This window comes from Olea europaea, unplaced genomic scaffold (genome assembly GCF_002742605.1).
Source record: "Olea europaea var. sylvestris unplaced genomic scaffold, O_europaea_v1 scaffold187, whole genome shotgun sequence".
NCBI lineage: Eukaryota > Viridiplantae > Streptophyta > Magnoliopsida > Lamiales > Oleaceae > Olea > Olea europaea.
This window is the reverse complement of record NW_019236492.1, coordinates 491862-505496: the sequence shown is the minus strand read 5'-3', so window position 1 is coordinate 505496 and position 13635 is coordinate 491862. Positions and strand designations below refer to the sequence as shown.

At 34.2% G+C, this 13635-nt stretch overlaps 1 protein-coding gene across 1 annotated transcript; it reads right to left on the bottom strand.

Annotated features, from left to right (window-relative positions):
* Positions 1-232: 232 nt before the first annotated feature.
* Positions 233-9045, bottom strand: LOC111378796. The gene is made up of 4 exons (XM_023002048.1): positions 8332-9045; positions 2997-3152; positions 2165-2851; positions 233-1563 (listed from the first exon to the last, which is right to left on the bottom strand). Exons 1-4 carry the CDS (start codon positions 8683-8685, stop codon positions 484-486), a joined length of 2277 nt encoding a protein of 758 aa, XP_022857816.1. The 5' UTR covers positions 8686-9045; the 3' UTR covers positions 233-483.
* Positions 9046-13635: the final 4590 nt, after the last annotated feature.

Sequence of the window (13635 nt, the reverse complement as noted above, 5' to 3'; positions counted from 1 at the left end):
CATGGCTAATTTCATATTCCATTCTTGCCAAAAGGTCAGTTCACCACATAGCTGTCCAAAGAGTTGGTACAACAAATTAAAGTTGGGAATCTTATAAAAAGTAAATGCTTATTTTGATTGATTTGAAAGAATTAGCATAAAAATCACAAGTCAAAAGAGTTATTACAAATTTACAGTTCAAGAAAACAAGTACTTCTGACATTAACAAAATTTCCCTAGGAAAGAAAGGTCAAAAAATAAAAATAAAAATGAGATGACACAAAATTATAGAACGAAAGTCACCACACTTTAATTAGAATTGCCACTTATAGAACAATCGAGACGATTTCGCCTCTAGTCCTTGAAGGGTAAAATTAAAGACGACTCTAATCAACTAGACACGACACAAAGACGAAATTAAGTTAGAAATAATCACACTATTCAAACAAATATACAATTAAAAGAAGTCTCTGAAGCCTAATCTTTTAACAACTCACTATAACATCAACCGCTTTTGGTCTGGATGTGACCACTTCTACTGGTGGAGTTGAGGTGGTAGCTTGTGGTTGTCGTTGTGAAGTGGAATTCAATCTGTAGTCTGTGATGAACAGGCGTTGAAGTTATCAAACCTTTCTTGATATCTGCCTGGAGTTCTCTAATCGGAATTGCAGCCAAGAAACTCTTTATATACTCCTTGCACGACTCTTTACCACTACAAACAACTTCCTCTTCATTCTTCATCGGTTCCTCACGTCCTGCCACATTTGTCCCATCTTTGGAATCGTCCCTTGAGTATATATGCTGCGCACTTGAATTCTTGGACTCCACTGTCTCAGCAACAGTCGGCTTATCACCAACAATTTTCTCTTCCGATAATTGTGTCATACTTGGTAGTTTGTATATAGTTGTATGCCGGTCGAATTTCAGTATGTAAGCCTGATTGCATCCCTCATACAATCGCTCTCCTAATGTGTCAATTATGTAGTAAGCATCTGCTTCAACCTTGAGCACAAAAAAATGGTCATTCCAACTGACAATGAAAACTGGGGCTTCACCAGTGTGGAAACACGCTGAACGGCTAATCTCATCCCAGATACTGTCGAAGGACATAGCACCATGCAAAAAATCAAAATTTCCCTCCTCCATTTCATCTGGATGGAAAAATCCGATAAATGATTTCCCAGGAACTACACCGAGATCACAGACTTTGGCTTGGAGGACTGTCTCTAAATCAAAGTGCTTGTCAGGAAAATGCACCCGGTAAGTTTCATTCTCACAAAGGTTCCTCCATTCTAAGGAGCCATCTCTGATTAAACAATCAAATTGTGACTTAATGGGCATGAGATCACGATTTTTCTGCAACCAATCAGCAATCACAGTGACTAGGGCAGTACATGCACTTTCTCCAGCAGCCCTTTCACTTCGCTGATCAATGGTAGCAAAGAAGACCTGTGTCTGAATCTTCATGCGTCCATCTCGGCTCGTTATTTCATTCTGCTCCCAGCTGCCAACAGCAAAACTATCATCACCAAACTCAGAAACAGATGTTCGATTTGGATTTGAGTCTTCATCCGTCTTGTGCCACTGCCAAAAATTACCAATACATAACATATTCTTATCAAGTCCGAAGAAACAGTAGACATCAAGCATATGTGGTATACATCAACATTTGATTCAAAAGATTGAGGACAACATTAAATGGTAAACGTATAGAATGCCCAAATTTTTCATGCAATAGAGTATCATGATATTCAGAATGAAATGGCTAGTTGAATTATTTATTATTAGTTGAAATTCATGTGGCATTTTTTGATTTAACTAATGGCATATCTTGTCATGACAAGATTAGGTGAAGTACTTGCATTAGCATTGAAGGTGCATTACAGACTCATTTGTAAATCAGAAAAATAAAAAAAGGAAAAGGAAAGGTGTTCTCAACATCTGATCACTTTATGTAAATCAAATTACCATAGAAAAATACAGAATCCATCACTCCACGAGGTAGGATAAAATCGTATTGTAGCAGTCAAATTGAGCATCCATAAAAGCTTCATACAGAATTTAGCTTAGAACGATGCATTTGCTCTTTAAAATAAATCCGAAGGAAAGCTAAAATTCGTGGGCCTAATAAATTACTTTTTATTATTTCTTATTATGAGAAAAAAATAGCATTAAAAATTCTTACCCCAAAAGAAAGAGATTCATCAGAGCTGAGCTGCCGGCGATCATAGTCAATATCATCTCCCCCTTCTTCTCCATAAGCTTTCTTCAATAACGGCTCTCCTTTGACTTTAGGAGATCTAAAACTCAGCTTCCTCTTCCTCCAAGGCAAAATACTACGTTTTGAATTCTGCAACAATGATGACTCAGAAACAGTAGAAACGGGATCCTCCTTGTGCGAGCAGTTTATATCTGATTTGCGGTAGCTGTAGTAAATCCAATCCTCATCTTCACAGTTTATTCTAGCACTAGAGTAATATGACACGCCTGCATAATTAGCATAGGCCAATGTCCCATAACTAAACGATTTCCTAACAGTAGTATTATCTTTAGCTTCATCAGATTGCCCTTCCTCAAACTCATCGAGAGAATCTGAATCAAAGTTATAAGTGTAATCGCCCTCCTCACTCTTAGCTGAGCCCCTCCCGTCGCTACCCTCTTCCTCACGGCAGGCTTTTTTAGCTCTTCGATTAGACACATACTCTGTAAGCATTTTTACCTTTCTGAGACCAGCTTTAAGCGCAGAAACCTCATCTTTCTCCGACGAGGAAGTTTCTCCAGTCGGTGATGGGGACGAAATGGGAACTATTTGCCTCTGCACTAGCTCTGTCAATTCTTGGGAAGCTCGCAATTCCAATAAGCTAAGAAATATCTGCAATACAGATGAAAAACAGATATTTCCATTCAGACATTGGTAGTACAAGGAAATAAATCATTAAAGTACTAAGGAACAAGTTAAATGCATATTCCTCATCACAGGTTAATGCCATATAATATATACGTAAAATAGTACTTACATGAAGCAAGGGGCTGGTCCCAGCTGCATTGCCAGAAACTGCCAAAGGGATCTTAAGCTCAATTTCTTGCTCTTCAATTTTGGAAGCAAATTCAGCAAGATTCAGAACTGCAGAGCCCAAGATAGCAACCTTGTTCTTTGCCCCTTGATTCAAACCCTGAACAAAATGAAACAAGTTTAGTAAATAAAACAGCGCTCTCTGTGATAATTAGAAAAGCTTCATGATAAAATAAAACAAACCCTTGATTTGAGAAAAAGCAAAAATAGAGCATTGACATTCACAAACTTTACCAGCAGCAAGAAAATGATTTATGTAATTGCAACTTCGTTAAATGAAGCTAAATCTAATTTTTGGTTACTAATTGCGACTTTTTACAACACAAATGGCAAGGATCCTAATAACAACAATATCCTTTACAATTCGCAAAATGACATAAATAAATGGTAGATAATCCAAGAGTAGGACCAATATGTTAAGCTCCCGTTTGACAACCATTAAAATGAGTTTTGAAATAGTGATTTTTTGGAGAATGTGTGATTAAAAAGTAAGAAAAAGTTTTACACTTACATACAGAATATTTTATTGGTGGTTGAAAATGAGTTTGAGAAAAAAGAACTTTGTTTTAATGGTTTAAACGGGGGCTAAGTTCCAAAACCCTCAGTTTTGTTTATTAGATAAAATAATAATAGCCACAAAACAACCACCAAACTCAATTAACTGCTCAAACATTTAGCCTCCGTTCAGCAAATCTATAAATGGTTTCCCACAGAATGTGTGGATTATAATGAGTAGTTATGAATATGTGGTCGAAATCAATATTTGACTTTAACTAAATATATAAATCAATTTATAAATTGTATCCAAATAGAGGCTTAAATAATTCAATTGCCAACAAAACAAAGACATTTGAACAAATTTATTACCAAATTTCAATGAATTCATTGACAAGTGGCAACTACACAAAGAAAAGAAGGAAAAAAAGCATTTTAACAAGTGGTGAAACCCATTCAATGAACTCTTATTGCTTTAACTACTACTTAGGGTCCAAAAAAAAAGCTTTGGTGGTGTGGGTTGATGGTGCTAAGAAGGGGAAAATAAATAGCGATGTAGTACGGTGGAGGAAGCGGAGGGACATATGCTTGATTCTTTGAATGCGATTGCAGCCTCACCTTTTAATTTGGTTCTTCAAAAAATTCAAGATTTCAACAAGATGGTTGGTATGTCTTGTGTTGGATATGAAAGTAAACTCCTACAACCATTTGAGGAACTGGAGACTAGTAGGGGACAGTGGACAAGTACATGTGGAGGTAAATCGAGAATAATGGGTGACCGTGAATTTAAGCGGCTCGAATGGTCAGTAAATTATAACATTAAGGGTGGAGAGTCAAAGAGAAGACTACTGGGGAATGATGACGTAGTGTTGAAATGATCCTAAAAATCATAGGGGGCTTAATGAAGAGTGGAAAAAGTTAGGTTTTCGAAATCTCATACAGGGATGAAGGGCAAACCTCGTTTGTTTACAAGAAACAAAGATGGAGTTTGTCTCAAGGGCTATGGTTAGCAGTTTATGAGTAGAACAGTATGTAGGATATCAGTTTTTAGGGTCTTTAGGTGCTTCAGAAGGTGTGCTAGTCATCTGGGATACTAGAGTGTTTGATATGGAGGAGATTAGTGTATGGTTATTTTTTATATTGCTTTCATTTAGAAATATTGGGGATAGATTCCAATGGATGTTTATAGTAGTTTATGGTCCTACTGCTAATGAAAATAGAGGAGACTTGTGAGACGAGTTAGCTGATATGATGGCTTGATAGAATCTCCCAACGTGTATGGGGGTGATTTTAATGTAGTTCGATTTCCTACTAAAAGGTCTAGTAGTAGGAGACGAACAGGGGCTATGGAGGACATCTCAAATTTTATTAGGAAGAATATGTTGGTGGATTTGCCGGCGGTTGGGGTAGATAGATTTTTACTTGGTCATCTAATTAGGACCAACCCGTTCAATCTTGAATAGACCAGTTCTTGATTAGTGGGGAGTGGGAGGCTAAGTACTTAGATGTCACTCAAAGGAAATTAGAGAGACTGTACTCTGATCATTTCCCTATGTTATTATCTGGGAATATGAGGGGTAGTGGAAGAAAGGCATTTAGGTTTGAGAAGATATGGTTAAAAGTTGAAGGTTTTAGGGAGTGCGTACGGACTTGGTGGGCCTCGTATGATTTCAGGGGTCTCCCAATTATGTGGTGGATCAAAAATTGAAGACTTTGAAAGGGGATCTAAAGAGGTTGAATAAGGAGGTGGTGGGCAATGTAAACTGGCATAAAAATTAGTGTCTTTCAAACATAGAGAAGTTAGATAGGAGGGAGGAGATGGAGAGACGTGAAGGGTTAAGAGGAGAGTTGGAGAAGTTGGTGAAGATAGAGGAGATTACCTGGCCTCAGAAATCTAGAGTAACATGGTGGAAAGAGGGGGACAAATGCACCAAGTTTTTCCATAAGGTGGCGAATACTGATGGGCGCAATAATTCTATAACATTGTTGGAAGTAGATGGGGTTACTTATGAGGATTCACAGGATATTGGGAACTAAATTGTGAGATTTTATCAAATTCTCTATTGCGAACCAGCTTAAGTAGAAGATAGAGTTTTTGAAGGACTGGATTTTTCTACTATCACGAAGGAGGAAGTCAATTGGTTAGAGAGATCATTTGGAAAAGATGAAATTAGGGAGATGGTTTTCGGCATGAATGATGATAAGGCAGCACCAAGATCAGATGACTTCTTATTTGAATTTTATAAGGTTTGTTGGGAGGTGGTGCGACCTGACATTATAGATGTTTTTTCCTATTTTTTTGAGTGTGGCAAGTTCCTGAGAAGCTCTAACGCTACATTTATTGTGCTAATTTTTAAGAAATTGAGAGCAGTTGACATTAATGATTTTCGCCCTATTAACTTAGTCAGTGGGGAGCACGAGATTATTGCAAAGGTTTTGGCAACTAAATTAAAGGAGGTCATGGGAAAAGTGACGTCTAAGTTTCAGAATGCTTTTATGAAAGGGAGGCAGATCTTGGATTCTGTGCTTATAGCGAATAAATGCGTTGACTCAAGATTGCATTTGGGGTGACAGGGATGTTATGTAAGCTTGATATTTGAAAGCTTATGATCACATGAAGTGGGGAATTCCTTTTGTATATGCTTAAGCGATGTGACTTTGAGAAAAAATGTGTAAATGGATTCAATTTTGTATCTCTACTGCTTCGTTCTCAGTTTTGGTCAACGGCAGCCTGGAGAGTTATTTTCGAAGCAGTAGAGATTGGAGGCAAGGAGACCCTTTGTCTCCATTATTGTTTGTTATTGGTATGGAGGCATTCAATAGGATGCTTGATTGAAGGTAAATTTGGGAAAAGCCGAGGCTATTCAAGTGGAAAAGATTGCTAATGTTAATAAGTTGGCCGATATACTGGGTTGTAGAGTTGAGAAATTACCTAAGCTATATCTTGGACTCCCTTTATGGGCAAGATTTAAAAGTAAACATATTGGAATGAAATTGTCAAAAGAGTGGAGAAAAGATTTAGCGAGGTGTAAACACATGTAACTTTTGAATTGAGGCCGCCTTACTCTCATTAAATTCACTCTCTCTAATCTCCCTACTTATTTTTTATCACTATTTTCTATTCCTGTTACAGTGGAAAATAGGCAGTTCCCTTGGACAAGATTGGGGGAAGCGAAAATTTCATTTGGTTTAATTGGGGTGTGGTCTGTTCTCCCGTAAGGATGGGGGTCTTGGATTGAAGATCCTTGTTCTGTTTAATAAGGTTTTATTAGACAAGTAGCTGTAGTGATTTGGAGTGAAGATTGAGTGTGTTTAGAGAGAAATCATAGGATCGAAGTACGATGAGATGGAAGGGGATTGGTGCTCGATCGAGGATCATAAATTTTATAGGTTAAGTTTGTGGAGGTATATCCGATGAGAATAAAGTGACTTTCGAGTTGAATTGATTTATGTGATGGGGAATGGTAATAATAGTAGAATTTGGGATGATTGTTGGTGTGGAGATCAACAGCTAGAGGTGTGGTTTCCTTCCTTGCATCACATTACTTTGGAGCCTTCTGCTGTGGTGAATGATGCACTAGCCATACACAATGGAAGTTATATCTAGAATATTATTTTTTTGAGGGGTTTATAAGATTCGAAATTGGATGATTATGCGCTATTTTTAACCTCCTTACATGAGGCGCACATTCGAGTAGGAGAGGGTGATCATAGTAGGTGGAGACTGGCACGAGATGGTATTTTTTCAATTCGCACTTATTTTAGATCCACACTGGGATCTGTGGAGAGTTCATTCCCCTAGAAGATGATGTGGCAATGTAAATTGCCTCCACGAATAGCTTTTTTGTTGTGGACAATTGTGAGACAGTAGGCGTTAAAGGTGGATAATCTTCGAAAAAAAGGTTTTTATGTTATCGAGTGGTGTTATATGTGTAAGAGGGATGGGGAGACGATTGACCACTTATTCGTCTATTGTGATTGTGTTCGGTGGCTGTGGAGTTGTATTCTAGCTTCTAAACATTTGGATTGGGTGTTGTCTAGGTGTATAGAAGACGTGTTGTGGGCATGAAGGAGAAAACTTCGTGATAAAAATAGTAGGCTCGTATGGGATCTTATTTCGAGATACATTATATGGTGTGTGTGGAGAGAAAGGAACAGTCGTGTACACTTCCTGTGTATTATCCTTTGATTAATAAATTATATGATTACCTATCAAAAAAGCAAAAATTTTGCCAAACAAGTGGCAATCATCCTAAGAATGTAAGAAATCTATCATATCAATCAAATATAGGTACATTAGCGGAACCATCCTGCTGATCAATTGCACTTGTTTAACCTTAATAGACAGGCACCATAAACATTTCTAGACACATTGACTCCAATCAAAATTCGTATATCTGCAAATCCAAAGTCCTCATCGACAACTCACAAAGTGGAGAGGCCCGGAAGATGATCTGCATTCGCTGAAACATTTCCCCCTTTATTTCGTTTTCATTTTCAAATTTTGAGATAAATTAACAAAAATAAGAAGCATTCTTGTGTAAACAGATTCAATGTCTTTGACCCCATAGAGATTACAAAACATCCTCAAATCACACACAACTACCCATAACACATATATTGAAGTGTTAAAAAATCCATGAAAAATTTATCATTCTCGAGAACACAAATCTTTACCAAATAGGCAAATACCCAAAAGGGGGAAATTTTGAAATCCCCAAAAGAATCTACATGCTAATTTTGAATCAACAAGAAAGTTGAAGACAAAAAGGAAAAGCACTCACGTGCACCACAGTCAAGGTAATCTCCCATGGATGAAATGCATTTTCCCTGTATCCAGAAAGATTACAAACGCTATGAAATTCCTCATCCCATTCCACAAGAACCCCACCGTCTGTCCCATCAACCCTTTTAACAATTTCTTCTCTCGTGCAATTCCTTTTCACAGTCCTCCTTAATGAACCCAAAGAAATCTTGGGACCCTTCCACCTGATCTCCACTGCAAGCCCACCATTATCCTTCTCTGCACTCTCTGGCACCCAATCACAGCCCTCGAGGCTCTGCACCGTGAGTTTCACCTCATATTTTCTTGAAATCAGAGGAGGCCAAGGCCTCCACCTCATCATCTTCACCACCATTTTTGTTACAAAAATTAAAAAAACAGAAAAATGGTAAATACCTAAAAAGATTCCCACTTCCGTTTCTGGGTTTTTTGAGAGATTATGTATGAGAAAGAGGGTTAAGATCTGTGAAGACTACATTAGTTTTTTGGCAAATTGGCTTATGGGAAAAAAAAAAGGATCTTTTTTCCGAGAGGAGGACGAGATTCAATTCAACACTCTAAAATGTGTTGCTTTGAGGATTTTTCTCCCTAAAGAACTACAAAAGTCAGTGAGAGGGAGATGGAATAAAGAGAGAAGATGCCCGTTAATTTACCGAAGAGTAGTGCGTCTATACATACATATATACATATAGAGAGAGAAAGAAGTAAAGGGCTTGTAGAGAGAGTAATCTTACAGCGCGGGTTAGTTGCGATTTTGCGAATAAATCGGCGTCAATACAAAATTAAACAGCCGTTTTGGATTATGAGTTTGAAGCAAGGTCAAGGCAAAATCTAGATTAGGTAGGGAATAATTTTTATTTTTGCCCCAACTTTTGTTACTTTTATTTTTTCAATTAAATTAATTCAACTTTTCTCAATCTAAAGTCGATTACACTTCAATAATGGGGTAAATGTGTAATATTGTAAGAGCATTATATAGAAAGTGACTTTTCCTTTTTCAAAAATTATTAAATTCTTTATTTATATAAAATTCTTTTGCGTATAAAATAAATCTAATTCTGATGTTTGCATGTTACGTGCATATCAAAAGTGATCCATGCATATTCGAAAATTTACAATGCTATCGAACATGTTACTATATATTATATTTAATTTGTATATAAAACGTATTGTATCGCTTTTCAAGATAGCTTCTACTATTGCTTTGGTTTTCGTAGTTTCTCCCTGCGATCATCTATACTAATGTACATCGGAATCTCAATTCATAATCCTTTTAGTTATTATTGCGAAATTGATGAATTACGTGCCATTTCTCAAAATATAAAATTTTAATTAATTAATTAATTTATTATTATTATTTTGTTTTTCAAATCATGTGATCATTTTCTTTTTAGATGAGAGGTCGCCATATATAAAATACGTTATGGTGATGAGAGCTTTCTAGAACTAATAGTTAAAATACAAGTAAAGCAAATGATGTAAAGTGGCCACAATCAAGGCAATGCCATACATCACCACTTCCAAAATTTCAAACCATATTGTTACCTAAATGTTCATCCCCTATAAATTATCATAAATTTCTTGTAGAAAATATATCTAATTTATTATTGGCTATCTTGATTCAATAATTCAGAAACATTACGAGATCAAAGAAATAAGAAACAATTTTTGCACTTGTTCATATCTATCATAACATGAGAGCATGTTTCATACGTTGAATTGAATATAATGGTATTATATAAAAAAAAATACGTAAAAAATTATTAATCATCCCATCCCATCAATTATACTAGACATGACATGAAAGTGCGAAGAAATATAATAAACTATTGACGTTATATAAAAAGAGAAAATTCCAAAATTCATACTCAAACTTGTGATCCATATCGATTTGGAAGAAATAATTAAATGAAGCACAATCATTGATCAAAAATTCAACGCATTAGAGCATGATTAAGTGTAAAATCTTGATTATTAGTTATTAAATTATATTGCAAGTTGTGTTCATTTGTTAGATAAAGCATTGAGTTCATGTTACACAAATCCTATTGCTTGAAATGGAGGAGAGGTATATATCATGAAAAAGCAACACGTACAAATGTGGACATAATTTTGCTTCAAAGAATTCGAACAATAAATTATTGTTCGAGTAGGAAGTTAGACTTTAATTTTTAAAAAAGAGTAAAATTAGTCTTCAACATTTTATGATAATTACATAATCAGTTTACAATTGAAGCAATTAAAATTTTTATTAAACCACCCATAAATCTCGTGTAAATATATCTAACTTTAAATATCCAGTTAATAGTTCAAACAGAAGTAAAATATAATTTTATAAAGTTGGATACGTGATTACGTAACAATTAAAAGAGATTCGGGTAAGTTTCGCCGATGGAAGGGAGAATGTGGAAACTAATGGTACTACTATGATAAAAGATTAAGAATCAACTTGCTCTTTTTAAAGATTCTTGATTAACTTGCCACTTGAACAATAAGTTATAGAATAATTGAAAGTTTTATTTCTAAATTTTATGAACATGTTGAAAACTCAGGCCTCTTCCTCTCTCTATATCTATCTACATATCCCTCTATATCTACATCCTCTCTATTACATGAAACTCATGTTTGAATGTAGCCTTTTCTTTCAAAGTCAACTTTGAGGGCCATATCAATTTTTTTTTAACTTACCTTAAGGAAAAAGACATTATGATTTGGAATAAATAATTTACTTGACCTTAACGCTAAATTAATATTAAAAAAAATAGCATTTTCCTATTATTTCTACTTTGCAATTTACAGCTGTGACAAGAAATCAACATTTGAAATCATTATTAATCCATGTGCAATATTGTCATTCTTGTAATAAATCATACTGTTTTGGAAAAAATAAGCCGTGTGCATGTCCCTTTCGTTGTACCTGTTCTTGTCTCGAATTCTGTTGGCATCTTAAGCTCCAAAAACATAATTTAGCCCTTGTTTGAGCCGCATTTTTTCACAAAAATATATTTTTCAACAGTGATTTGATAATATTTTAATCACACATTTTCAATAAAATAATATTATACGCAAATCAAAAAAAATTTCTTATATTTTAACTATACATTTTCCATCAATACACTATTCAAAAATTCACTTTCTCCACAAAAATGGGGCAAACAATAACAAAATTAACTTAAAACTTTGTAACAAAACAACATAATTTATACAGTTGGACAATATATACCTGTTCTTGTCTCAAATTTTGGTGGCATCTTAAGGACCCAAAACATAATTTAATAACAAAATAAACTTAAACATTTGTAACGAAAATAACAGGTATATAGTTCTGACACAATCGTTTTTACACATCTTTATATCTATTTTTTTCTTAATCAATCTTAATATTGTTTAATTCAATATATATGAATAGAGGAGGAGGAGGAAACAGATCCAAGATTGGATTCAAGACCGTGCTAAAAAATTTCAAATCGGGTTAATACGCGAAAAAATAAAATTTACACATAAAAAACTGGTTTTTATAAAATAAAATAAAATAAAAAATACCCTTAAAAAAATCTTAGACCTGAGTGAGGGATCCCCCCAAATCTGTCCCTGGAGGGAGGGAGGGAGAGAAAGAGATATTTAATATATTAAAAATAATAATATAATATTCAATATAAAAAAAAAAATTATTATTCGAACTGTAAAATACTACTGGACATCAGGACATACATACACTAATTTCACATTAAAATTACAAATAAATAACTGTCCATGGTATATTCCATTCAAATTCTTGGACTTCATGTTTGAGTAATTCCTATCTCAATTCTAGTGTTACGTTATTAAATAATTTATTATTTATAATTAATAAAATTTATTTTCAATCATATATTCGAAAAAATTCACTAACATTATTTACCCATATATTATCCATTCTAATGGAATGATATTTTACTGCCTATTAGACATTAAGAGCATGTTTGGTAAAGTGTTTGCAAGCTTATAAGTTGATCAAATATTATTTTATGTACCTTTCATAAGACTTATAACTTTCATCCACATATTATATAGAATTCACATATTTAAATTAACCTTAATAATATTTACCAAACATACACTAAAAAGATCGGTTTGGCCGAATTTTGCTTTTACTTTTCTTTCTGTTTTCTATAAAAGAGTTCTTAGAGAAGATATCTTTATTAATGTTTGGAAACAAATTTCTAAAAGACTAATAGAGATTTTTCTTTAAAACAAATTTTTTAAAGAAAGTTATATTGAGTCAATTTCTTTTAAAAACTAAATTAAGTAACAAAATAATACTTTTACAAAATTAATTAAATGGATCTCGAAAACTCATTTTAGCTTTTATCTGAAGTCATATCAAACAGACACTAAAATTTTAAATTTACGATCGGTCGTTGCTGTTAATGGTGTCATCGATCGCATTCAAATTCTAAGACTTAACGTTACTATACTATTTATTAACGAATAGGAGCTTCAAAATTAATCTTAATGATTAAGCAATAGATTTACCACATCATTTCATTAAAAATCGCTTTAATATCGTTAAATTAATTTATAATTAAGACCACCAGTTTGCTTAATAAGCATCTAATCAAGACCAGATTGATCGTTGACTCCACAAGCGTAGTATTTCAACAAATGCCATATTAATTTTCTACGTTTATCCTTAAAGATCCAATTTTATTTTAACAAAATCATCACCTGATTTTCTGGATCAAAAGGATCGAAGAGATTAAATTTCACGTTGAAATCAATGTCCGATGTTGAAGCATTGATTCCTTATAACGAATAGGCTAACTCTATCTCTTAATCAACTATCCTATGAGAAGGTCCCTCAGTTTTTTGTCAGCACCTCAAGGTATAATTAGGGATATTCCTCACTAAATGGCACAAATCTATGCCAAACGCATAATTAGGGACACCATAAGCGTGTTTAACATTCCAAACGCGAGTCTACCTTTGTTGTTTTAATAATGCAGCCAAGTCAGACCACCTTTGGTGTTTTGTAAAACCTGTAAACTTCATTAAGTGTGATTAAAATTAAAATTTGACTTTTAAAGCCCTTATTTGAGCCCCCACTTTTGGTTAAAAATGTAATTAGGAATAATAATATTTTAGAGAAAGTGTGATTGAAAAATAAGCAAAAAATTTCATATACGTATAATATTATTTTATTGGAAAATTGTAGTTGAAAAAAAAGAAAAAAATGTATTTTGAAAAAAATAGAGCCCAAACATAGGCAAAATTATTATGAAAGAAATAAAGTGAAGAGATAATAAGAGTTAATATACTTGCATGC

Excerpts from the sequence above, each read along its gene's own strand:
- LOC111378796 (XM_023002048.1), bottom strand. The coding sequence starts at position 8,685 with ATGGTGGTGAAGATGATGAGGTGGAGGCCTTGGCCTCCTCTGATTTCA. Across the intron at positions 2,852-2,996 it reads GGACCAGCCCCTTGCTTCAT|ATATTTCTTAGCTTATTGGA; the intron begins GTAAGTACTATT and ends TCTGTATTGCAG. Across the intron at positions 1,564-2,164 it reads ATGAATCTCTTTCTTTTGGG|TGGCACAAGACGGATGAAGA; the intron begins GTAAGAATTTTT and ends AATTTTTGGCAG.